This window comes from Artibeus jamaicensis, unplaced genomic scaffold (assembly GCF_021234435.1).
Source record: "Artibeus jamaicensis isolate MK-2021 breed Jamaican fruit bat unplaced genomic scaffold, CSHL_Jam_final scaffold_474, whole genome shotgun sequence".
Taxonomy (NCBI): Eukaryota; Metazoa; Chordata; class Mammalia; order Chiroptera; family Phyllostomidae; genus Artibeus; species Artibeus jamaicensis.
Genome location: NW_026522046.1, coordinates 41,981,720 through 42,008,896, shown reverse-complemented (window position 1 = coordinate 42,008,896; position 27,177 = coordinate 41,981,720). Strand labels below are relative to the sequence as shown.

The window sequence follows — 27,177 nt, the reverse complement described above, 5'->3', positions numbered from 1 at the left end:
CCAGTGAGTCAGACACCCCGGGTGACAGGTATGTGGTGTTCATGGTGGTAGCTTGGCTTTTACAACCCTTTCCAGTGACAAAGGAATGAGGTTTGTCCCAACCTCTCTACAGGCACCGAATGAGGAGTATTTTGTGTAACAGTCAAGTGCCCGAGGTTCCATTTTCTTTCTTTTTAAAAGCACCCTGCGGACTCCGACATCAGCGTGGAAGCCAGTCGCCCAGTCTGCCGCTCCTCATGGCCTGTCCCTCTGCCTTGCAGGTGGTCTTCAGCAAGTACTGCAACTCCAGTGACATCATGGACCTCTTCTGCATCGCCACCGGCCTGCCGCGGTGAGTGGGCGGCCTCGGCCTGCCGGAAGGCGCCTTCTCCCTCCACGTCTTTCCATTCACCTGGACAGGAAGGCACCTGGGGAGGGCGGGGCACCCAAGGAGGAGGGAGGGGAGAGGTGAGGGGAGTGGGAGGGCCTGCAGGCCCACCTCGCCACAGAACCCTGGTGGTTTTGGCCACTGCCTGCCCACAGGCTCTGCAGGCACCGCTGTGCCCGCAGGGAGGACACCACTGGGTGGAGTTAGGCAGCAGGTACCTTGAGAGTTTTCCTTTTCTTTCGTGTATGCATTTGATTTTGCAGAAAGGATGAAGGAGGGTGGCTGTGTTTGGCTTTGGTCCCCCAGCCCCAAACGGTCCAGCAGGTGTCTCCTATCTTGGGGGTCATAGCAGATCCATATTTGGGGAAAGACTGACTTCTGAAATGAGTCGAAAAGGCCAGTTCTCTGCCTTACGGAACCATCAGAATTCCATGAGAATTATCTTCCCACATCAACAGTGCGTTGGAGCAAGTGCGTTTTCCTGTGGTGACTTTTTGACTGTGAAGCCATCCGGAGTAGCTTGGGCGTGACAGTTGCCTTTAAAGTCAGAATCTGGGTCAAGGAGGTGGCCGAGAAGCACCACGGGAGGCTTTTGCAGACCCGTGAGAAAAGGAACTGAAATGACAGCAAACGGCAGGCATTTTGTAGCAGCAGGAATAGCCCAGAGACTGGGCGTCCCTCACAGGCACTGCGCTAAGAAATGCACACAGACTGTTCTTCAGGACAACCCTGAATTTGAGTGCCACGCCCGCACCGTTGCACAGGTTTTACACACACAGCCGAAGAGCAGATAGCACCCATAATGTGGTCTAGGCAACGCCAGCCCTGGGGTGAGGGGCTGCAGGGAGGCCCACCTTGCCCACCTGCAGCTGTTCCATAGGAGAACTCGTGCCCGTTCAGCTGGGCTCCCAACGGGGTGAAGTGGGAAGGCAGACCAAGTCCATCATGAGCCGATCCAGTGTCCTTTCCATTCCACCCCAGTCTTATTTAATCTTCCAACTCAGTAAATTAGACTTTCCCCAATTCCCATTTGAAGTTACTTGAAAGTCTGTGAAGAGTTAGGACTGCTCAGCCTTCCACTTTATTTACAAACAGAGCCTCGGGTCTGAAGGGTGCGTCCCCGGCCTTGGGTTTCCGGGCTCCTGTCTCGCATGAGGCCCCTTCAAGGGTGCGCCCCAGGGAGACCGTCCTGGGTGGAGGCACTGACACGCGTGTCTTCCAGGAACACGACCATCTCGCTGCTGACCACGGATGACGCCATGGTCTCCATCGACCCCACTATGCCTGCAAATTCTGAACGGTAAGCGGCCGGCGGCCTTGCCCCATCCTGCCTCCTCCATGGTGTCTCTGACATCCCTCCCCACCCACACAAGGATCTCTGTGGTGGTTTTTGTAATTTACTGCTGGAGACGTCCAAATTCAAACCGAAGGTGGGAGGGCGAGGGTTGGAGGGACGGAGAAGGAGGCTTCGTTCGGCGGTGGCTTCCTTACCGAGATGGCAACCACTGCGAACGTGCCAGGAGTGTGCCAGAGCTCCAAGTCCAGTTCCCAGCAAGAGCCCCCAGAGCTCGGATAAGTGTTGTTACCACTTCACAGATGGGGAAACTGAGGCATGGGGGACCCTATGTTAACCACCACCCCCTATCCACCTCAAGAAGGGGAGCAGGACATCGGCTGACCAGCGCCCTGGGGCAGAGTTTTCCCAGTGGAACAATCCTGGCGTTGGTGAAGTCCCGCCCCCAGAACTCTCTGCACTGGGGAGGGGAGGGAGCCCTGGCTAGGAGATGAAGAGGAGGGCCTGGGAGGGGGTCAGCAGTGAACACATTTGTGAATGTAAGTCCACTTGGTAAAGCCCAACTGCGTGTGGCCAGAGGAAGAAAGGACAAGGACTCAGAGCCAGGGCCACTCCGCCCCTGGCCGGCCCCTCCACCCAGCAGCCTGCAGGGTCCCCAGCGGTCCCCACTCCACCCCAGCAGCTGGGCGAGGCAGGGCTTAAACTGCATTCTCTGCAGGGAACAGGAGTGTGCCTGGGGTTGGGGGCGCCCTTGGGTCCCCAGTCCATGTCTCCTGGTTCTAAGAGACCTGTGTCAATCCGGTCCTTGGGGTGTCCCATCAACAGAGCCACACCAGCTTTTCTGAGCCTGCAGGACAGAGCCGGCACCAGGCAGCCCCTCCCACACTCAGCGGCTGGAGGGCTCGCAGCTACTTTGTGGCAGCTTGGAAATGTTTGGGCTCCCCATGGTCGGGGCCCCAGGACCTCCCCTGCAGGCTCACCGCACCCTGGGTACGTGCACGCCTGGGCACCCAGGGACAGACACCTGCTCTGCTGCCTCCTTGCCCACAGAAGCCAGCCTTCCCACCACCCCACTAGGCTGGGTGCAGACCCCCCAACCCGAGGCAAGGGTGCCATTCCCCTGAGGACAGAGAACAGCCAAGGGTTTGGGGCAGGGAGCAGGCCAGTTAGCACCCTGGGGTGAGGGGGGTACAAAGCCCTAGGACACTGTGGCCAACGCTGGCCTCCCCCCTGCACCTGGACACCTTGGCCAGCCCTGCTGCTGCCGCAGTGCCCATCAGCCTCCCTGATCTCACCCATCAGGAGCTTCTGCGCCCTGGTGACGGGCTCCAGGCTCCCTGGAAGGAGTGGTGCTAATTGGCTCCTTCTTTAAGGAACAGGAAGTTCTTGTCAATCTCAGCATAAGCCCCAGTTCACTTCCAAAGGACAGTTGACACATCACTGTGACTTGTCCACAAGAGTGATCTTGTCACTCAAACCAGAGCCTTGTTCGCGCAGGCTGGCCTCTGAGCGAAACCAAGTTTTTCCTGAATTCAGTTGAAGCAGTTTGTCTGCGTTCTGTCTATTCAGACTTGGTCACTCATTGACCCTGATTGGTACTCCGTTCTGTGCCAGCACTTCTCATTGGGGCAAGGGGACACCTGGCCACGTCTGGAGACATTATGGCTGTCACAAGGGGGCGTCCCATGGGCGGAGGTCAGGGTACAGCGGCATGTGCCCCGTGCCCAGGACGGCCCCCCATGAAAACGGGCTGCCCAGTGTCAGTGGTCGGAGGTGGGAAACCCGGGTCTGTGAGGTCTCTACCACCTTCTCTTCACAGAGCTGTTGGTCGTCACCCAGAGGCCACCAGCCTCTGCCCAGTGGTGGTCAGCACCCCCAGGCTGGGGGTGGGAGGCGGCTTGTGGCAGCAGAGCGCCCCTCCCTGCCCTCTCACCCCCACCAGGTTCTGACCCTCTAAGTCTGGGCCCAGAATAGGCATCTCTGCAGGTTCCTGGGTGACAGTGAGGGTGTCGGTCGGGACTCCAGCAGAACCCCTCTTCTGACCACTGTGCTTTCCCCCACCCTCAGCCCCTTGCCTTCTCCCCACATTGGACGTGTGACCTTTCCCACTTGGGGACCTGCCGCCTCCACTGGACTCTCCGCCGTCTCTGTCTGCTTCAGACTCTCGCCCATGACAGGCAGTGCCCTCAGAGGTGTCCCCAGCCGGCTCATCTCCCCGAGTCACGTCTAAGCAGCCCCCAGCACAGCCTCCCTGTCCCCCTCATTCCTCTCCTTCCCATCACCGTGAGGGGTCCTCTCCATTCTAAACACACAGCATGAACTAGTCCAGCTAAATGGGAGCGAGGACCCGTTAACCGGGAATTTGTGCGGGATTTTTAAAGCTCCCCATGCAGCTCAGGTGAGACCGCTGATAAAAAGTGTGGAAGCCCTGGGGGGTGACTGTCAACCTCAGGCTGGTGCTCAGCCCGCCAGCAGCCTGGGCCTTCCCTTCCAGGAGACGAGTGGGGTTCATTTTGTTTCTTCTTAGCAACAACGGCCAGGTCGGGGGTGCAGTGAGTCGGGCTGTAACCCTCGAGCTCCCTCCGCTCCTGAAGACACTTTCAGCCCCTCGACTTGTCCTCGTCACGTCCCTGTCCCCCCGCCTCAGGCTCAGGACCCACCTGGTGGGAAGGGCCGGATGCCAGTGCCACCATCGCCCCCCATCTCCCACCTCACGGTGGGCGTTTCATAGTGTCACCCCCAAATTCCGAGGGCTCCTGACCGATCAGACCCGGGGGCCCCAGGGGTCCCGTCTCTTCTGTCTGAAAGCTGTGGCTCATTTCAAACCGAACACCATGACCTTCTGGGTCTTCCTTTGAAATGAGTCCTGCCTCAATGCCTTCCTCAGACCCTCCCGTCTCGCCCCGGCTCCCTGTGCACAGACTCCAGGGTTGCGCTTGCAGTTACCCTGTGGTCCAGTCCTACCCGCCTTCTGGAAAAATCGGCCCCCAGCACAGCTTTCCTGCGCCATGCCCCGCTAGGGGTTCTCAAGGGCGCGTTAGCTGCAGGACGTCATCCAGACTCCTCCGTCAGAGTGGCCTGATTCCTCCTCAAAACACCGGTGTCCACATACATGATCGTATCAGGGCCCACCACCGCCACCAGGCCACTTGCCTTCCCTCCACAGACACCTGAGCGCCCGCGGCTCTGTGCCAACGGGTAAGAGCCCGCTGAGGGCTCCCTCCCCTCCCCACGCCCCTGGCTGTTCCATCCGGTCAGAGAAGGTCCAGACCAGCGTTGTGAATAACCTGCAACCTGCAGGCGCGAGTCAGGGGCTCTGGTTCTAACAGTGGCTACGTGGCTTCTGTTCTCTGGAGGAGCTGGTTAGAAAGGCGATTGATTACCCAGCAACCCTGATCCCTAAAGACCAACAAGTACAAAGAGACACTTCCCAATTTTGTTCAGATAATGCTTGGGCCCAACACTCATTTCTGGACAGGGGACCATTCTGGACCCCCTGGTGACCAGCTGACAAAGGTGTTGCTTCTGAGCAATGCCCCCTCCATTTCTGCCACGGTGGCTTCCAGAGCCTCCTCAGAGGAGAGAAACAGATGCTCACGCGGTGTGAGAAAACCTGGGCCATGGAGAGAGGAGGGGTCCAGAGTGTCACAGCCTGTGCGCCCGCACACCAGCCCTCCTTCCATTCCCTGGTCCAGCCAAGGTGTCACGTGTGTAGCATTCTGGTGGATGGAGGGCCCACGCAGGAGGGCGGCATGGGTGGCCATCCCCCAGCCTGGGAGACAGGCCCCTGGGTCCCAGCGGGGCGCCTTCCCCACTCGGCATGTTTGAAAAGAGGGCGGTAGTGTTTTCAAAAAAGAGGAATACTGTAGCAGTTCAAGGCCAGTGGATCCTGAGAGTAGTTTGCATTGGTTTTGTTGTTGAGGAAGAAAAGACGAGAGGCTGCTGGTTGTAGAAGAGCCAGGAGTTGATTCGGTCGTGGTGGCCCCACTGTTCCAAGTCAGGATGGGGATCAAGGAGCCAAGATGAATCTTGAGGAGCCCGAAACTCAATGCCGACATCTGTGGGTCACCAGTCTGGAAGGTCCCTTACAACTGCTTGGCACATTCTGTCTCACTGCCCGGTCCCACACACACTTTTGCTTCAGTTCCAATGCGGGCTCCCGTCCCCCAGTTCACCCAGGAGAGGTTTGCTTCTGTGCACTTTCGCAGCTGCGATGGCTTTGCAGGGAGTGTCAGGCTCCATTGGGGACTGCGTGGTAGCCTCTGCCTAAGTCTGCCCCCAAGTCCCATCCACGGGGCGTTTGTCCTCAGCCAGGACACTCGACTCTGTCCTTCCCACCCCCAGCCCTGTGTGGAGCCAGCCTTGTTCCCCATGGCATCCCTCCGGGTCATCTTTAACCACTGAGCAACCCTCCCCAGGACAGCTAATGCGTCACCTGTTCCCTGTGGAAACGGCCCACAGTATTTCCACGCCAGCCTTTCAAACCGTGGTCAGACACGTCCTTTCAACCTGCCTGTAAACGTGGAGGGCAGGCCCAGGAGGACAGCAGTATCTTTTTGTCTTGCTCACCTTTCCATCACTGGGACCTACTCACCGTGAGCCCTCGGTGAACAAGTCACTGAAGGGAGGAGTGACCCAGTGAATGCCAGGGACAAATGACATCTGCAGATGTCCGAGTGCACTGACCTTTTGTCTGTTCCCAACTTCACGTGTGAGACCACAAATTGCTGTTACAAGCCGTGGAGTCAGCTCTGGCTCCCCATTACCCTGTGAGTGAGTGGCAGCCACCTGGCCCTGTGCTCTGCAGACCTGCCTCGCTCCCGTGGACTCCATCCATCTCAACTGTGGTCTCTCTCTTTTCCTGCTGCCTTCGATTTTCTCAGCAGCACTGTCTCTTCCAGAGGACCCTGCCTCTTTGCGATGTGCTCGACTTGGGACGGCTTTGGCTTTGACATTTTGTCTCCAGCCGTGGATCTGCTCCCAGATCCCCAAAGGGTTCTGTATCTTAAATTCTGGTTGGTGTCGCTATCTTGCTTTCCCCAGGGGCGTGGCAGGTCACACTTTCACCAGCAACACTTGTAAGAGCCTGCTTCCCTGTGCCTGGCGGCCTTATTCTTAAGGTTAGTCTTCCTTCCTTCCTTCTTTCCCTTTTTTTTGCTCTTAATAGCTATTGCTTCTTTCCATTCTTTGCCTACTTTCCATTGGCTTAATTGTCTTTCCCTGTCCCTTTGCCAGAGGTCCTTGCACATCAGTGACTGACCTTTCGTCGGTCTTGAATGTCACCAGTAGTCTGTCCCCACTCTGTCTGGGGAGGTCGCATGATGTCTGGGGTGGTGTCGCCAAGATGCCAGTTTATTTTCAGCGGAGTCATTGGTCCCACCCTCTGTGGTGCCCTTGGGAGATGCAGCCACCAGGAGAGGATGGAGAGCGCGCCCGCCTGGGTCAGAGGCTGGGGCGGACGTGGGCGGTTCTGGCGGAGTCCCCGCCACCCCAGCCGGACTCCACCCCTGAGCAGCCATGGTGGCACTGAGGACAAGATTGGTTTTATTGGCCAGATAGGAACATTATAGGGAAGTTCATCATTTAACTCATATGCTAAAACTATTTAGAATTCTTTTGAACGAGGAACATCAGAACAGCCAAAGGAACTAATTAAAGAAAACGTACACACACCTAATCCCCTGAATTCTAATTCACCCGAGAGCTTATCTCGGGGACCAGATGAGCCACAACCGACTTCAACAGCATCTCACGGTGAACTGTCTTCTCTCTTACAGCACTCCCTACAAAGTGAGACCTGTGGCCATCAAACAACTCTCTGGTAAGGCCCTGCTATCATTTTAACAATTAAAAGAAGAACAGAAGGCTCCAGGCTACCCATGGGGTGAATCTCTATTGGTTGCACATTAGCATTTAAAGCCCCCATTTAAAGCCTCCACTCCTGCAGGACCTAAAGCCACACGCAGCTGCAGACACAACCTTATGCTCTGCTCATGACAACTGCCGAGGGACCTCCCACCCTCTCTCCAACGACTGAGCAGACACTGGGCGATGGTCCACTCTTGTTCTCCCGCAGTCCGTGCTTGGCCTGCCCATTCAGACTGTGAGCCGCAAAGGTGGGCCATTTGCAGCCGGCCACCTCCAGGATGTCTCAGTCAGTCAGTGGGGCTGCTGCTTTAAAATTCCATTTCCTCTTGGACCCTTTCTCCCTCTCACTTATGTGTGCCTCATGCATAAGCCAAAGCTCCTATTGGAGCATATATTTTGATGAGCTTTGGAAAATTTAGACACCCCTATAACTAGCACCAAAACCAAGACACATGGCATTGACATCACCTGGAAAAGGTCTCTTGTGCCCCCTCCCACTAACCCCCTCCATCAGCAACCCACCTGCTTTCCAACACCATGGATGAGATTTGTCTTTTGAAGAGAATGGGATAAAAGAAATTGCACGCTGCGTGCTCTTCTCCCCTTGCCTGGGTGCTGAGTAGGTCAGTCCATTTTACTGGAGAGGCCTGTTCCATGGAGGGGAAGGACCACAGCTGGTTAATGCAGTCACCTGCTGAAGGGCATCTGGGCTGACCCCAGTCTGGGGCTTTATAGATAGAACTGCTGTGAGAATATGTGAGGACGTGTATTTTCCTTTCTATGGGATTTCTGGGTCATATGGTGAAGTACATGTTTCACTTTATTTTTAAAAATTGCCTATCAGTTTTTCCAAAGTGACTGCACCAGTTCGCATGCCCACCTGCACAGTGTGGGGGGTCCCAGTTGTTCTACTCGTCCCCAGCACTTGGTAGTAGCAGTTTTTATGTTACTCATTCTAATGGGTGTGTGGTAGAATTGCACTAGGTTCTAATTCGTGTTTTCCTAGTGGTAAATGACGGTGAGTATCTTTAGAGTATTTACTGCTCATTCATAATCATTCTTCAGTGAAGTGTATGTCCGAACCCTTCTAATTTGGCCAGTGGCAGTTGCTTCCCTCTTATTACTGAGCTGTGAGTGTGCCGGATGTATCTGGGACACACACCCTTTGTCACATACGTGTTATACTATGTTCTCTCGGTCTGCAGGTTGCCTTTTCATTGTCTTATTAGTGTCTCTTAATTAATGACCAGAAATCTTAACCTTGGATTAGACCTAGTTTATCAGTGTATTCCTTTTTGGTTTGTGCTTTCTGTGTCCTATCTAAGGAATCTTAGTTTATTCCATAATTAGGAAGTTTTCTCCTATGTTTTCTTCTAGCAGTTTTATGGTTCTAGCTTTTGCAGGTCTGTGACCCATTTTGAGGTCATTTTTGTGTGTGGTATGAGACAAGAGTTGAGGTTTATTTTTCCCCTTCAAAATGTAATGTTCATGCAATTTAAATTTTTGTAAGCTTGATGGTTACAGAGCAGGATTTTGAAGCTACCTGTGCCCTGCCAGGTGGTACTCGTAGGACACTGAGGACTGTGCCTGCCTCTCTCTCATTTTTAAGGTGATGATGTTCACCCAGGAGCACTCGTTGCTTTAAGTCACTTTTCTGCTTGAGTAGCTCCTTAGAAAAACAGTTCAGGCGCTGGCTTGTGTGGCCCAGTTGGCTGGAGCGTCATCCCGTAAACCAGAAGGTCTGTGGTTTGATTCCCAGTCAGGGCACGTGCCTGGGTTTTGGGTTTGGTGCCCAGTCAAGGTGCATGCGAGAGGCAACCCATCCAGGCCTCTCACATCAGTGTTTATCTTCTCTCTCTCCCTTCCTACTCCTCTGCCTAAAATCAATAAACATGTCCTTGGACGAGGATAAAAAAAAGAAAACAATTCAGTTCTCTTGAGAGTAAATTTAGAATAGAAAGTGAATTTTAATGTTTTCTACTGCAAAAATACTGTTGAACATAAAAAGCTTACTAATCTCTTGACTTAATCATAAGTTTTTTCACATTATCATTAACTAAACCCTGTGCTTTTTCGGGATTTCACCGCTTTTCTCCTGACATGCTTTTTCTGTCCCAGCAGACAGACACCCCACGTTCCCACATTGCCATCAGTCATTACATCTCCCCAGGCTTCTCTGCTCTCACGAGTCCTCAGACTCTCCTTATTGTCAGGAACTTGGCATTCTTGAGAAGCCTATATGGAATGTCCCCCATTCTGGCCTTGTAAGTCGAGGTCACCTTCAAATGGGAGAGAGAAGACCCGAGGTTCATTTTCTCTGTACAAATACCCATTCCCTCCAGAGCGTTTGTTGAAAAGACGATCCTTTTCCACATTAAATCATTGAGACGCCTTTGTCAAAAATTAGTTGACCGTATATGTACAAGTCTTTCTCAGGACTCACCGTTCCGTTGCATTAACATACATGTCTGTTCTTAAAGTGGTATCATGCCATTGTGATTACTGTAGATTCATACAGTGAGTCTTGAATTCAGGGAATGCAAGTCCAAGCGTTTCTCTCCTTTTCCAAAAACGTTTTGCTGATTCTGAGTTCCTTTTATTTTCAAATGAATTTTAGAATTGGTCTGTCAGTTGCTACCAAAAGAAAAGTCTACTGGGATTTGGATGGAAATTGGATTAAATATATAGAACAATTCGGGAAGAATTACTGTCTTAATGTTCAGTCTTCTGATTCGTGCCTATGGCGTATCTCTCGTTTAGGTTTCTTTTAATGTCTCTCAATAATATGGTATAGTTGTGAGTGTAAAGTTCTTAACGTATGTTGATACATTTATTACTAAGTATTTCATATTTTAATGCCGTTGTCAATGGATTTTTAAATTTTAATTTCCGATAATTTTTAGTTTACAGAAACATAATTGCTATCATGCATTGACCCGGCTAAACTATCACTCATTAGGTCTAATACCTTTTTAGAGATTTCCTGGTTTTTTTACCTCTGCATATAGAGAACTGCTTCTTGCTTTTTTTATTTCTTTTTCTTGCCTTATTGTACTAGCTAGAATATTAGCCCAAAAGGAGACTGGAAGGTGTGAGAGTAGAGATTCTTGCTTCGTACTCAATGGCAGAGGGAATGTGTGGAGTCTTTCAACGACAATGATGACTTTAGCTGTAATTTTCTTTAGATGTCCTTTATCAGGTTCAGAGCTTTTTTTTCTTTCTATTCCTAATTTATTGAGGCTCTTAATTATAAATTGATGTTGAATTTTGTCCAATGCTTTTTCTGCCTTTATTGAGAGAATCCTGTGGGGTTTTTTTCCCCTCTGTCTTGTTAATAGCGAGTTTAACTGATGGATTTTAAATCATTAAACTAATTTTACAAACTCCATAGATGGGGTTTGTTTTTGGAATGTTTTCTTTTTGTTCTGGATTCAATTCGCAAATATTGTGTGAAGTTTATGAGGGATATTGGCCCATATTTTTTTTTCTTATGATGTTCACCTGGCCTCATACAATGAATTGGGGAGTGCTCCCAGGCCTCTTCATGTGTTTTCTGGGGCAGTTTTTTAGAAAAATGCATTTTATTGATTATGCTTTCACAATTGTCCTAATTTTTTCCCCTTTTTCCCCTTCTACCCATTACCCCCCTTCCCTCCAGCCATCCTGCTCTTTAGTTCATGTCCATGGTCGTGCATATAAGTTCTTTGGCTTTACATTTCCTGTGCTGTTCTAACCTCCCCTGTGTACTCTGTACCTACCAATGTATGCTTCTTTGTTTTTTTAGATCCAGTTGTTGATAGTTGTGAATTTGTTGCCATTTTAATTGTCCATAGTTGTGAATTTGTTGCCATTTTAATGTTCATAGTTTTGATCTTCTTTTTCTTAAATGAGTCCTTTTAACCATTTCATATAGTAATGGTTCAGTGATGATGAACTCCTTTAGCTTTACCTTGTCTGGGATGCATTTTATCTGCCCTTCCATTCTGAATATTAGTTTCACTGCGTAGAGTCATCTTGGATGTAGGTCCTTGCCTTTCATGACTTTAAATACTTCTTGCCAGCCCCTTCTTGCCTGCAAGGATTCTTTTGAGAAATCAGCTGACAGTCTTATGGGCACTCCTTTGTAGGTGACTGTTTCCTTTTCTCTTATTGCTTTTAACATTCTCTCTTTATCTTTAACCTTTGGCACTGTAATTATGATGTGCCTTGGTGTGGTCCTCTTTGGGTCCATCTTGTTTGGGACTCTTTGTACTTCTGGGAGACAGCTTCCTCCTAGACAAAACTCCGGAGGCCAGGCAGCAGCATTGTCCCCTCTCTGAGCTCTCCTCCACACAGAGCCACCAAGTGGTAACACAGGTTGTCCCGCCCTGGCGATTATCTGAGTCTCCGCCTCATCCAACTTAAACGGTATGCTTTTCTACATAGACCACACTACCAAGACAGGGAGTCAAAGCAGCTCTATCTAATACAGAGAAACAAACACAGAGAGGCTGCCAAAATGAGGAGACGAAGAAATAAGGTGCAATTGAAAGAACAGAACAAAACCCCAGAAAGAGTACTAAACATAATGGAGACAAGCAATTTTTCTGGGAGAGTTTATATAGAGCTGGCCTTAGTTCTACCTTAAGAGCTTAACAGAATCCCCAGTGAATACATCGGTGCTTGGAGTTTCTTTGTGGGAAGGTTTTAAATTTTGAGTTCAATTTCTTTTTTTTTTTTTTTAATTTTAGAAAGAAGGGAAAACAGGGAGAAAGAGAGGGAGAGAAATAGTGATATGTGAGAGAAACACCAGCCGGTTGCTGTGGGCCTGAAGCACAGACATGTGCCCTGACTGGGTGTCGGAACCCGTGACGTCCCGCTTTGTTGGATGGCGCTCACCAACTGAGACACACCGGTCAGGGCAATTTCCTTAGTAGACAGGAATACTCAGGTTTTGTGCTTATTTGGGGGTTCATTTTAAGAGATTGTTCATCAAAACTCATCTAAGAGTTTTGGCATGATGGACAGAGTTTGAAATACGTCTTCGTGATCCTTCTTGTGTCCACAGGGTTATAATGAAATCCTTGCTTTCATCCAAGATATTAGTAATTTGTATCGTCTCCCTTTTAAGTTAATCAATCTAAGTAGAGATTTAGAAACGTTATTGATTTCTTTTTTGAAAGAGCCAACTTTGGGTTTCATTGGTTTTCTCTATTGTTTTCCTGTGTCATGGATTTCCCCTCTTACCTTTTTTATTTCCTTCCTTCTAATTTGCTCCAGAGCTAATCTGCTCTTCTCCTTCTATCAAATCAAAGTAGGAGCTTACTTAAATCACTGATTTTAGATCTTTCTCCTTTTTTTAAATTGTTTTATTGTTGTTCAATTACAGTTGTCTGTATATTCCTCCCACCACTCCCCGCCCCAGCCAGTCCCACCTCCCTCCCTCGCCTCCACCCTCCCCCTCCTTTTTTATAGTAATTTAAAACTACAGGTCTCCCTCTATGCGTACTTTAGCTGTATCTCATACATTCTGGCATGTTGTGTTTTCAGTTTTACCTAGTTCAGAATATTTTCTAATTTACCTTGTAGTTCCTTCTATGCTCCATTTGTTATTTAGAAGTGTACTATGAAATTTTCAAATATTTGGGTGTTTTCCAGTTATCTTTCTGCTATTGGTTTCTGTTAATTCTATTGTGATCAAAAGTAAGCCCTGTATAACTTTAGTCTTTTTTTTTAATTTATTGAGATACATGGCATACTATAGTGACTGTCTGTTCTGCTGTTAGGTCAGGTTAGTTGATAATGTGGTTTAAGCTTCCTACACCTTTACTAATTTTTGTCTACTTGTTCTAATGATGAGTGAGAGATGAGGTTGAAATATCCACTATACTGTGAATGGCTTTCTTTCTTTTCCCAGTTCTCTCTGTTTTGTCTTCATGCATTTTCAATTTCTGTTATTGGGCACATATTTATTTAGGATCCTGGTGTCTTCTTGATGGACTTACACCTTTATCCTTATGGGATTTGCCGTTTATCCTCGGTACTATTCCTTGTCTTGAAGTGTTGTTTATCTCGTGAGAATATGGCCATCCGGCTTTCTTATGCACAGGGCTCATATGTTGTACCCCTTTCCAACTTTTTACTCGTAGTATATCTGGTCTTTACCTTTGAACTGGATTCCTTACAGGCAGCTTTGAGCAATTCTGGCAATTTCAGTTTTTAATTGGAGTTTTTAACCATTTACCTTAAAGGCGATTCCCAATATGGCTGAGTTTAAATCTATCACCTAGCTGTTCATTTTTCCACCTGTCTCATTCATCCTTCTTTGATAGTTTTCTCTCTTGTCCTATGCCTTTTGGATAATGAGGATTTCTTTAATCTGTTTTTTCTTCCGCTCTCAGTCTGCGACCTGCACTCCGTCATTGTATTTCTCCGTGGCTGCTCTTGGCTTTACATTCTGTATCCTCAGTTATCACGGTCTTTAGACTACGTTCTCAGCAGCGTCAGGGCCTGACCACTGTGCGCTTTCTGTCCCCACCTCATTCTTCGTGCTGCTTCCACTTTCACAGAGAACACACAATGTTAGCATTTTTGCTTTCTCCAGTCAGTTATGTTTTTCTTCGTCTCTTTGTATGGACTGCGTTTTTTGTTGTATTGTTGATCATCTGGATTATGTTTCCCTCTTTAAAAGAGCACGGGCTGTGCCCCGGCAGGCGGCTGGGTTACTCACCAGTCAGTCTGATGCCTCTGAGACTCGGTTTTAAGGTTGTGGAGGACCCTCACTCCCAGCATAGCTCAGTCCTGCTGCTGAGGCCTGACCCCCCGGGTCCTCACTGGGCGCCAGGCTGCCCCCAGGCGTCCTTCACTCTGGCTACTTGGAGCTCAGACATTTGGGCGTGAGGTTGGGGGATGCTGGGGGCAGATCACGGGCGACCTTGCAGCTCCATGTAGAGGCCAGGCCAGAAGGGGGAGGGGGAAGCAGTGGAGGTGGTGAGGAGTGGTCGGATTCTGGCATCTTCTAAAGGAAGAGTCGAGGTTATTTCCTGAGGAGAAGAGACAAAGGAAAGAAAGAAAAGTCAAAGAAGCCTCTGGCACCAGCCTGAGCCACTGAAAAATGGAATGACATCCCCCTCCCCATGAGGGTGGGAGCTGAGGGTGGTGCTGAGGGTGGCACAGGTACAGAGGGGGGAGAGGAGCTCAGTGTGGGGCATATTGGACGTGGTTCGGCTGTCGAAGGTCAATGTTGAGGACACATGTTGGGAGGAGCCTGGAACTTGCCCTCAGCTGGGGATGTGACAGGAGGGTAGGACATGTTTGTAGCTATGGGGCTGGATGAGCTCACTAAGGAGGGAGGGAGGGAGCAGGAGGGACGAAGGACTGAGCCCTGAGACCTGAGGACAGAATTTCAGAAGAAAGAAGAAGGCATTGGCCACTGGCACCATCCAGAACACGGGGCCAGGAGCAAGGAAGCCCCTGAGTGGGGGGTGGACAAAACAGAGATGGGAGGGAAGACTCCCTCAGAGTCTTGGAAAGCCCGACATCTATGAGCAGATACTTACCAGATTGTCCCCAGAGGAAGAATAAAGGGGATTCTGTATAACTTTGGAGCCCCGTGAGGACCAGTGGGAGACAGATTGGGGGCCCCTTAAGGGAAGGAACTTAACAAAAGCCAGAGCCAGTGTGAGTAGACCTGGCTGTCTTGAGGACCAAGCTCTGCCCCTGGAGGACTTGGGGTAAAGGGTTGGGTTTCATGTCCCCTGGAGCCCAAACAGGCGGCTGAGCGGGAGGGCTGAGCAGGAGGGATGGGCAGTGGTGGGGCTGTTTCAGTCACTCCCAAACCCAGGATCTTAGGAGCCACAAAGAGGTTTGCTAACAAATTGCGCTGCAGAGCGCGAAGAGCCATACCACTATCTCAGCATCCTAAGGTTTTGAGTGAAGGGGCAACGAAAAGTGTGTCTGCTAAAGTGCCAGGGCGAGTCCCCACCTGCCCGTGGACTTCCTCTCTGCAAGGCAGGAGCACAGAGGGTGTCCGCCCCAGCACAGTCCTCCTGGCGACAGAGGGAGCTGATGGACAAATGCTGGCCTCCTTGCCCCAAGGTGGGACCGCATCTTCTCCAGCGTCATCTGTGCCACTGACCAGAAGGACCACAGAGCCAGCCACGAGCAGCAGCTGCCCCAGAGGTCACCCTCTCCCTGATTCCCCCCTGCGGGCTTACTTCCTTCTTTGACTCAATTCTCACACCCTCCAAGGGTTTCCTGGGATCACCCCCAAATACACCACTGGCTCCCAACTCCTCAGCTCCAGCCTGCTTTTGAGGGCCCAACCTAAGAGCTGTAGACTGGGGCACTAGGAGGTTCAGACAAAGGGCCACCCCTCTGCCCTCGTGCATTTGCCTGCGGGTGAAATGGGCCCAGGAAAACTCCTGATCCCACTGCACTTCAGTGGCCCCCACAGAGTGGGAATTCGGACACGCACCTCACGTAGTTATTAAGAGGATAAATGAAGTGATTGATGCAAAACGCTTAGCGCAGCGCCTGCCCCCTGTCAATGCTCGGGAAATGGTAGCTGACATTTAGAATCACCTGCAGGGCATTCGTGAAGGGCCAAAGCTCCGAGTCTCTGGAACCGCCGGGCTTAAGTGGAACCCGGGTGCTTCCGAAGGCTAACACCACACAGGCACCACTGGCTCCATTTTCACTTGCAAGTGAAGTTAATGCTTGAAATTGGAGCACAAGCACATTGCATGTGAGCGATAATACAGCTTCTTAATAATAGTCCCTATTTTTAGTGAAACTTCACTGCAGACAGCTTTCTAATCATAGCCTTAGTCATCCTGACTTGCCTTATTTTTTAAACAAAAAGTGCGGTGTATGAAACGAGAGCTAACCGTTCTCCTGCGATGCCTGGGGGGCTCCTCCCTTTCTCGCTCCTGTGTCTTCATGGAAGTGTGGGTTCTCGCGCCCTTCGGGGCAGTCTAGCCAACAGACACAGTGTTGCTCAGGCCCTCCCCGTGCTCGGCATGGGTGGCCAACATGAACACCGGAACCCACAGGTCACTACCCGAGAACCTAGTGTTGTAAAGACGACCATGACCTCTGATGTTACTGCTAGCACCTCCAGGAGGCAGGCGTTCAGAATGCCCCCTGCCTCTGGGCAGTTACGGGACCAGGCAGGACCCACACGGGTCCACATCTCCTGGAACAGCCGTGAGCCACACACACATGAAATTGCCCAAGGTGATGGCTTTAATAGAAGTGCGCCCCGACCCAGACAAAAGACGCTTCCAGCACCCCAGAAAAGTTCCCTGTGCCTGTTTTCAAGTCAGCCCAAACACGCCATCACAAGGCCGTGTCCTCTCCTCTCCGAGAGCTTCACAGTGACACGTGTGGCGTGTGTTCCTTTGGGAGTGGGTTCTTCCGCTCAGTGTCACGTGTTTCAGAGTCACACGTCCAGTTGTTTCCTTTCGTGTTGCTGAGTAGTGTTCCATTTCGTGAGTGTCCGCAGCTCGTCCTCTGACTCGCCTGTGGATGGGCGTGTGGGCAGTTCCCAGACTGGGGTTCAGCTGCTGTTGTGCAGCCTCACTGTGAACGTGTCACTCAGGGTGTGTTGGGTGGCACCCGGGAGGGATGTTGCTGGCGGCCGTGACAAATGTGTCACACTTTTTAAGAAACTGCCAACATGACGTCATATTATACAGAAAACAGAACAAAGTCAACGTCCAGGCCTGTTTTCTGAACCGCCATATTGCAACATGACGGAACAGACTTTCTTCTCTGTTTTCTGAGAGGCTTTGTGTGCCGTTGGTATTATTTCTTCTGAAGTCCATTTCTATGTGATGTGCTTGTGTATCTGGTTGGGGTTAGATCTTCCGTGTTGCCGTTTGTTTTTTATTGATCTCGGTTTTCTTTCCTGTTCCTTCTGTTCTGCCTCCTCTTGGGTTAATTGGATAAATTTTTGTTTTCTATGTTATTCCTTCTACTGGCTGTTTAGCTGTACTTTTTAGCATTATTTTCATTGCAGTTGGTTGTTCTAGGTATTACATGATGCATCCTTAACCTTTTAAAAAAATTATAGACTTTATTTTTAGAGCAGTTTCAGTTCATAGCAAAATTGAGTAAAAAGTCCAGAGAGTGCCCACATTTTTATTCCCCCCGCACAGGCCCCCTGGGACCTCTCTCACCACCCCCGCCCCGCATTACAATTACATGCTTGCTGTGACCCACGCACAGACACTGACACATCATTATCAACCCGAGCCCATGGCTGACCTCACGGTCCCCACTCTGTGGTAAACATCCTGTGGGTTTTGATAGATGCGTGATGACATGTACCCACCATAATATCACACAGAGCAGTTTCACTGCCCTACAAGTCCTCTGTGCCCTGCCTGTTCGTCCCTCGCTCCCTGCCCCCAAATCCCTGGCAACCACTGATCTTTTTCCTGTCTCTGTAGTGTTGCCTTTTCCAAAATGTCACATAGCCACAATCAGACAGTGGGTATTGGCTTCTTTCACTTAGTAATACACATTTATGTTTTCTCCATCCCTTTTCATGGCTTCATAGCTCTATTTTTTGTCAGTTTATCAATTCACCTACTGAAGGACATCTTTGTTGCTTCAAACCCTTGGCAATGATGGATAAAACCGCCATAAGCACCGTGTTCAGGTTTTTGTGTGGAAGTAAGTTTTCAGTTCCTTTGGGTGAGTACCAGGGAGCATGACTTCTGGATCGTATGGTGGAATGTTCAGCATTCTTTAGAAGATGGTTTGGTCAGAAACCGCCAACCTGTCTTTCACCGCGGCTGCACCACTCCCCCCAGCGGTGGCTGGGAGTCCCCAGGGCTCCACCTCCCCATCAGCATGTGGTGGTGTCCGTGTGCTGGACTGTGGCCATCCTGATAGGTGGGCTGTGGTATCTCGTGGTGGTTTTAACTTGCAGTTCCCTGGTGACATAGGATTTGAAGCGTCCTTTCATACGCTTACTTGCCATCGGTATCTCTTCCTTTATTGAAGTGTCTTTTTAGATCTCTTGCCCATTTTTAAATCATAATTAATTTTGTACCACTTCCCATTAAAGGCAAGGGACTTTGCAGCAATATAATTTTACTTCCTTCCCCACAACCTGTCAGCTACTATTTCCATATATTTTATATCTGTGCTGTAGACTGAATGTGTGCTGTCTGCTCAAATTCGTACGTTGAGATGCTAACCCCCAATGTGATGGTGTGAGTGGTGGGTTTTGGAAGGTGATTAGCTCACAAAAGCAGAGCCTACATGAACGGGTTTGGTGCCCTAATGAAAGAGACCCCGGAAAACACCTTCTCCCTTCCTCCCACCATGTGAGGGCACAGCGAAAAGACAGCTGTCTTCAAATCAGGAAATGGCCCTCAGCAGACACCAAATCTGTAGGCACCTTGATCTTGGACTTCAAGCCTCCAAAACTGTGAGAAATAAATTTTTGTTGTTTACAAGCCAGTTTATGGTGTTCTGTTAGAGCAGCCCAGATGGACGAAGGCAATCTACATACATTATAAACTCCGTGGTTCAATATTATGATTTTTGCTTTAAACAGCCAGTCGTCTTTTGAAGAAATCATGAAAAGAAACTTAAAGATAATTTTTTTACAGTTAATACATGTTTGCCATCTAAAGGAATTTCCAGTCAAGATGGTGGCAGGGGTAAACACGGCTCCTCTCCTTGCACGACCACATTGAAATTACAACTAAATTATAGAACAGCCATCGCTCAGCACTGTCAGAAGTCGAGTTGAATGCAAATCTGACAACTATGGAATTGAAGAAACCGCATCCATCCAGACTGGTAGGAGGGGCACACATGGAACGGGCTGGTCCCACATCCACGTGTGGTGGATAAAAATTCAGGAGGCATAACTCAGGAGTGAGGGGTCCCAGTCCCACACCGGGCCCCCAGCCCAGGGTTCCAGTGCCAGGAAGATAAGTCCCCACAACTTCTGACTGCAAAAACAAGTGGGGACTGAGTTGGTAGAAGAAACTACTGGAGTCCCAAGCAGGTCTTACTGAAGAATCCACACACAGACTTACTCAGACCCACTCCCTCTGGGCTCCAGCACTGGGGCAGCAGCTTGAAAGGCACCAGTGGAAGCAGAGCCTCCAGGGAGGAACTGAAGGATCCAGGGAGGAGCCTACAGGGAGGAACTGGAGAGTCTAGCATCAAGGCAGGAGCTGGGGGACAGCTTGCTCCCAGACAGAAAGATGGGCAGAGGCCATCGTCACTTTTCTGAACTCTCCCCCAGCAAAGCCACAGAGCCAGCAGGCGGGTGCCATAGCTGAGACTCCATCAACAAACAGTGGTGAACACTGTTTGCACCATCCTGGAGAGCCCCCGAGACTCCATCCCACCCAACTTAAGGGCCACCCAAGCTGTTAACAGAAACTTTACCATATGAATGGCTAGTCTTGGCTCATGCTTTCCAACTTCCTAAATCCTCTCAAATAAGCAGCAGCTGGCCTCAGCGAGCTCCCAGTCCCTGTACCTCTTGCTAAGTGGCCCCAGGCCAAGCACTAGCAGCAGCCAACCTAGATTCACAGCTTGGAATTGCTTGGGATTCTCCAGGCCCACTATAAGCAGCAGCCATCTCAGATTGCTTTATAGACCAGGCAGGGTGGCCCTGGGCAAAACACAGGTAAGGGCTGAGCTTGGCTGGCGCCACCCAGGAAATACCAGAGCCTGTGTACCCAGTGGATAGCAACACACCATGTTGGAGTACCACCACCTTGCCCCTGCACAGCTGACCCTCCACAGAGGGCGGATATTGGTGGTCAGTGGTCACAGCCGGTCCTTGCAGCTGACTGGCTTGGGAAAATTTCTCCCACTGATCTGCCAACAGCAACCAAGGCTCAAATACAAGAGGAGGGTGTACTCAGCTCACACAAAGGGCACACCTCAAGTACCCAGCTTGGGTGATAGGGGAGACTGTGCCACTGGACCCTATAGGACACCTACTACATTAGACTGTGCTACTAAGACAGGGAGTTATAGCAGCTCTACCTAACACATAGAAACAAAGACCAGGAGGCTGCAAAAATGAGGAGACAAAGAAATATGGCCCAAATGAAATAACAGATCAAAACTTTAGGTGAAAAACAGAACAAAATAGAGATAAGCAATCTATCAGATGCAGAGGTCAAAACACTGGTTATAAGGATGCTCAAAGAACTCACTGAGGACTTCAGCAGCATAAAAAAAAGTTCTAGTCAGAAACAAAGGATTAACTAATTGAAATAAAAGATAATTTACAGGGAAACAACAGTAGAGTGGATGAAGCTGAGAATCAAATCAATGACTTGGGACATAAGGAAACAAAAAACAAGCAATCAGAAAAACAAGAAAAAAGAATCCCCTAAAATGAGGGTGGTATAAGCAGCCTCTGGGACAACTTCAAGCATTCCAACATTCACATCATAGGGGGGCCAAAAGGAGAAGAGAAAGTGCAAGAAACTGGAACTCTATGTGAAAAAACAATGAAAGAAGACTTACCTAATGTGCTGAACGAATAGACATGGAAGTCCAGGAAGCACAGAGAGTCCCAAACAAGGGGGATGCAAAGAGGCCCACTCTAAGATTCATCACAATGAAAATGCCAAAGGTTAATGATAAAGAGAGAATCTTAAAAGCAGCAGAAGAAAAGATGTTAGTTACCTACAGGGGAGCTCTCATAAGACCGTCAGCTGATTTCTCAAAAGGAATTTTGTAGGCTAAAGGGGACTGGCAAGAAATATTCAAAGTCATGAAAACAGAGACTTACAGCCAAGACTGCTCTACCCAGCAAAGCTATTGTTTAGAATCAGAGGGCAGGTGAAGAGCTTCCCAGACAAGAAAAAACTAAAGGAGTTCACCATCACCAAACCATTAGTATGTGACATGTTAAAAGGACTTATTTAAGAAAAAGAAAATGAAAACTAGGAACAATAAAATGGCTATAAATACATATCTATCAACAATTGAATCTAAAAAACAAACTAAGCAAACAAGAACAGAGGCAGAATCATGGATACGGAAAGAGTTTTGATGGTGTTCAGATGGGAGGGGATATGGGGGAATGGGTAAAAAGGTGAGGGGATTAAGAAGTACAAGTAGGTAGTTACAGAATAGCCATGGGGAGGTAAAGTACAGTGTAGAAAATGGAGCAGCCAAAGAACTTACATGTGTGACCCATGGATGTGAACAACGGTGTGGAGATGGCCTGAGAGAGTGGGGGGTGCGGGATGGAGTGGGCCTGAGGAGAACAAATTGGCACAAGTGTAATAGCATAATCAACAAAATCTATACATAATTTTAAAAAAATACATGTTTGCCGTTTTTAGTACTGTTATTTCCTCCTGTACATCCCAACTTCTAACTGGTGTTCTAGCCCTTCGGCCGAGGAATTCTGTCTTGATCTGGACGTGTCTGGCTTGGGGAACTGCTGGTGACTAATGCCTCAGCTTTCCCTTCTCTGAGCATGCCTTTCGTTTTTGCCTTTCTTTTGAAAGATGGTTTTTCAAGGTGTAGAATTCTGTGTTCTCAGTTTTGGTTTTTAAACGATGTTTACAGGTGTTGAATCTTTTTTTTCCTGGCCTACATGGTTTCTGATAAGAAGTCAGCTTCTATTTTATGTTGATCCCCCTGCACCGAACGCGTCCCCTTCCTGTGGCTGCCATCAGAGTGCCTTTCCCTTACGGCTGGTGTCAGCGGTTTGCCCGCGGTCACTGTGTCCCTGGTGTTCTTCCTGCTCATTCTGCTTAGTATTCACTGAGCTTCCGTGGCCGTAAATTTGTGTTTTCACCAGGTTCGTGAGATTTTCAGCTATTATGTCTTTGAGCATATTTTGTGCACCATTCTCTCTCGCTCTCCTTCTGAGACCCCTTATTACACATGTGTTAGGAATTTCGCTACAGTCCCTCAACTGGCTCTTTTTTTAAATCTTTTTTCTTTCTGCTCTTCAGATTGGATGGTTTTTATTGATTTGTACTCAATTTCCCTGATTCTTCTGCTGACCCCAAACTGCTCTAAGCCCCTCCAGGAATTTATTTCAGATGTAGTTTTAAGTTCTACAATTTTTATTTAATTCTACTCATAGATTTCTCCTTTGAGGTCCCCCACCTGTTTACTATTTACTAACATCTTTTTCTGTAGTCCTTGGATGTGCTTATAATTGTGGCATTAAGGATTCCATCTGCTCACTTCAATATCTGTATCACTTAGGGTGTAATTTTTTAAATTTATCTTGCGACAGCTTCAACGACTATGCGGAACATGTAAAAGCCCACAGATGGAATAAGACATTTGGTCCGCATGAAAGGCTCCATCTTTAATAGCTTTTAGCAAAAGTCCTGTCATTGGCACCACAATCGGTTAGTTTATTAGATTGAGTCACCCTGACAGCATCACTGGTATAACCAGTCTTGTGGGGTCCGCAGGTGCACCGTCAAAGCCCAAATGAGGTGAACCAGAGCTGACCCCTTCGACCTCACCACAATTAAACTTCCCCATGGGACGTCTTGTCACAGGGACCAGTTATCACAAGAGGGACAAAGTCCCACCAGCATGTGCGGTCAGCTGCCCATCTCACACTGCGGTCCGTCTGAGTATTCTCAAAACACTGCCGTCCCCACGTCCCTCTCCCTGGGAGGTGACTTCATCACGCCATGGCGGGCGGGGGTGGGGCTGGCTCAGAGGGAGGAAGAGTGAGGGCAGAAGGCCTCTCCCCAGCGTAAGTGTGACACTGCCCCATCTTGTAGCCCTACATGGGAACATGACTTGGCAATATTGTGACTTGGCCTTGACTCTAGATCTCGCAGCTGCTTTGCGTTATTAGGGGAATTAAATGATCGGTGTATGCAAACTACTTAGGACAGTGCCTGGGACATCCTAAGGGCCCAGTCAAGATGGTTATGGTCCGCGCAGTCTGTAAAACAATAAAGGAAAATCGCATAGCCAGATGTCCCAGAGGCCACTCCCCTTCCAGGCGTTTTTCTGCTTGCAAACTAAGCCTGAGGAGAAGCGGGGGATGGGGGGGCAGGAGGAGGGCGCAGGAAGAATCATACCTAACCATCTGGAGTCAAACTCAAACTGTGCAGAGTGGGAGGGTCCCCTCTCCAAAGTGAAAGAGGCAAACTCCAACCCCATCCCTGCCCCTGAGGAGCAGCCCAGACAGGTGCAAAACACCCCCCAGAATTCCAGATGTGCTCAGTGGGGTCGTTCGATCCCTTGAGTTGGAATGGCTGACAGCATCTAGTCAAAGTCACACCACAAGTCATCTGGTCCCTTTGGCTGCTTGTAAACAAAAGTGATTGCTCGGAGGGACAGACCATGGAAAGGGCTCCTGTGCCTTTAAGAAGCAAGAGGAGGTCACTGTTAACCAGTAACTTTATTGTGCTCCTGGGTTATAAAGGAAATGTCCTCACTCTGCATGTCTGTTTATGACATTCATAAACAGTGAATTGCCCATGGCTATGCCCTGGGCCAGGACACCCTCCACTGGCTGGAGGGTCCGGGAGAGCAAGGATGGAACAGGTGAGTACGCCCCTCTGGCTTCCCTGGAAAAGGGCAGTGACACCCCAAGAAGGAGTCGAGAGGGGCAAATAGGGAGTCCCCATCCTGGCCCTTCCTAAGCAGAGCCTTGGGAAGAATGGAAATAAAGGCACCCCCCAGTCAGGGCCTCAGGGGCATCTGTCTTTTGGGGGCCATGCAATGAGGTTTTCCATTGTGCAAAGTGAGATACCCCTTCTGGAAGGGATAGCCGTGTGTGGTTTTCAGCGCTTTGGGTGGGCACCTGCTCCGTAGGTACTTCCTGGAGGATGCTCGGCAGCTCAGTGCATGGCCTCTGGTGAGACCGATAAGGTGAACCATGGCTCATTGCATAATATTAACAGCATCGAAATACAACAGTGCTGTGGGCCACAGGTGCCCGCATATGAGAGATGGGGACCAATGGTGAACTCCAATGCACCTCGCACATGCTCACAGCTGGTGTTCATCATGCCATTGGGGGGGTCAAAGTGTGGGGTTCAGATACCCGTGCCGACACCTGTGCATCTTCCCTCAGTGCCCGGGTCGGAGGCTTGTGGATTGCTAGGGCCCGGTCTGCGTTCGTTTGCTCAGGGGCAGAAAGGTGGGCACCCCAACCAACTCAGGTGTGCGGAGGACAAGAGAGTGGTGGTCGCTATTCTGTTTGGCACAGGAGGAAGCGATAAGCCAGGGAGCGGCCTGGCTAACTGATTAGTGCATCATGTTAACCTGATCTTTGGAGCAAGAGTTACAGGATGTGCTGGCCTGTGGATCAGTTAGAGCAGATTTTCATGTCATTCTGTGCTGGGGAGCCTGGAGTCTCCAAAACAAGTAAACAATTCCTGGAAGGGGTGGGAGTGGCAGAGGCGGGTTCCTCGAACTGTCCACAGCAGCCCAAGGTGGAGTCAGGGCCCCAGCTTTCGGGCATGGGGAAGTGCAGGACTCCAGTAGACTCTGCCCTGGGCACTGTGAGAGCAGCTGGGTAAACACAGCGGGGAGGGGCCCATCCTCCCAGCCCACAAGCTCTGCCCCCCAGAGGCAACTCCACAGTCATCTCCAGGGGTTAGGTGGTTCCAGTCCCCTTGGTTCTGTTCCAGTGGTCAGGTCCTGAGGCCACTAAGTGCAGATTCACGGCCTGAGGCTGGGCTGATTGGGAAGCCTCCAGAAAACCTGGCCCAGCCTCCACCAGCCTCTGAGTCTGCCCTGGAATCAACTGTACTCCTCTCTAATGTGGGAGGCACCTGCCAGCCCCAGCATTTGCCCAGCAGTGCCTGTCACCGGAGAGGCCAGACAATCTAATCTAAGCTCTCCAGACTTGGCCGTCCAGCTGTGACCAGGAGACCAGCAGCCCAGACTTGCAGAGGCTGACGACAAGCCCACCAAAACCTCTGTCATTTGGTGGTCCGAGTCATTGGTGCCTAGGCGTCCATCACAGGGAGCTGGCAGCAGTGCCCTTGAAGTTCCCGTATGCCCAAACTCAGGGACCTTTCTAGACAATCTACCAGCTGTTCTGGAGGGGCAGTTTCCTCTGGGGAACGTGTGAGTGGCCTGTGAACACCAGCTGGCCCTCACTCGGCCTCCATCTGCGCCGACCACCTGCCTCTCAGAATCTTATGTCCATTCTCCCAATTTCCTTTAAAAAATCCAAGTCCACAGGGACCCCACATACCCAGTCATGTCCAACCCTGAATTGCCGGCACCCCTGGCTGTTGCTGGATATTCATAAAGCTATTAAATTCTCACCCCAGTCAGGCAGCTCAGTTGGTCAGAGCATCGCTGTACACCAGGGTTGTGGGTTTGATCCCAGGTCAGGGCACACTCAAAAATCGACCAGCGAATATGCAAATAAGCAGAACAACAAATCAGTGTATCTCTTGCTCTCTCTCTGTCTTCCCCCACTCTCTCTAAAAAAAACCCCAATAAATTAAAGACAAAAAAGGAAATCCTTAAAACAAAATTACTTGACTGTGCATTAATTTAAAATTTTTCATATATGCCATGCAGCCAGCATGGGAGAGAGCAGGTGGGAGGGCATACGTAATGTCAGTTTTTTTATTTTAAGATTTTGTTCGTTTATTTTTAGAGAGAGGGGAAGAGAGGAAGACAGAGAAGGGGAGAAACGCCCATGTGAGAGAGAAACATGGATCGGTTGCCTTTCGCATGTGCCCTAACCAGGAACGGAACCTGCCACCCCGGCAGGTGCCCTGACAGGGAATCGAACCAGCAACCTTTCACTTTTCCAGAACGATGGCCAACCAGCTGAGCCACACCAGTCAGGGCCAGTTTTTTCGGCTAGGGTGTGGTTTGGCCGCAGTGATTGGGAATGACTGACCTTTGCGATTGAAAACTGCTCCTGCCCCTAAATCTAGGGGTTTAGGGCTCTTGGGGGGTTCCAAAGGCCCCGAGGAACTGAAGGGCACGTTCCAGACATCACAGACAGGGCGCTGTCACTTCCGAACCTGGAGGTGGTGCCCCCAGACTCAGCCTGTCACCCCCAGGAACTAGGGACTCTCCAGGGAAGGCACTGGAGGCCAGAAAGGGCTGCTGGTGGCCCGTAGTGACGTAACACCACCTCCAGTGGCTGCCAGTGACACTTCGTGATGTGATGAGAGCAACAATGACAGCGAGAGCTGATACAAACAGCACTCATGGTGGCCTTGCCCGGAGTGCTTGACACATGTGAAGTCACTTTGTGTGTAAGTGCTGGAATCCACTGGGAGGAAACAGCGGCCGCCGCAGGAATCTCCGTGAGTCGGCCGTGGGCAGAGGCCTCCCCTTCCGGGTCGAGGTTCTGCGTGTGGGTGTGTGGGTGAGTGTGTGGGGTTGGCCTTTGTGCACAGAAGCATTTCTGCTCCTTTTCCCGGGTGTGCAGATTGTGCGCTAAAGGCCTCACACACACAGAGTCAGCGTGAGCACACGACCTTGGCCATGACGCCCGGACCGTTCTCGCTAGAAGCCCAGCCCTGCACCTGGGCCCTCTCTGAGAACAGCTGGTAGGCAGGCCTTGCGGGGCACTCGGGCTGAGGTGTGGGTGTTCCATGGACCAGAATGTGAATGACCGTCTGCCCCTCGGCCCAGGCCGCCAGACAGAGAAAGTGTGAGATGAAGTGACAAAAGCATTATTACTGCGTGGGCTGGA

The 27,177-nt window shown here is 50.0% G+C and overlaps 1 protein-coding gene across 3 annotated transcripts in view; it reads left to right on the top strand.

Moving 5' to 3' along the window:
- The window catches only part of PDE9A (phosphodiesterase 9A), an 89,059-nt gene that overhangs the window by 21,644 nt on the left and 40,238 nt on the right, over window positions 1-27,177 (top strand). For 2 of the 3 annotated variants that reach the window (XM_037144584.2, XM_053657872.1), the window contains exons 2-4: window positions 261-331; window positions 1,590-1,667; window positions 7,439-7,482. In XM_037144584.2, the coding sequence (XP_037000479.2) occupies window positions 261-331; window positions 1,590-1,667; window positions 7,439-7,482 (193 nt within the window). Of the gene's footprint in view, window positions 1-260; window positions 332-1,589; window positions 1,668-7,438; window positions 7,483-23,916; window positions 24,045-27,177 lie in introns of those variants that run through there. The other variant, XM_037144582.2, reaches the window with a different exon arrangement.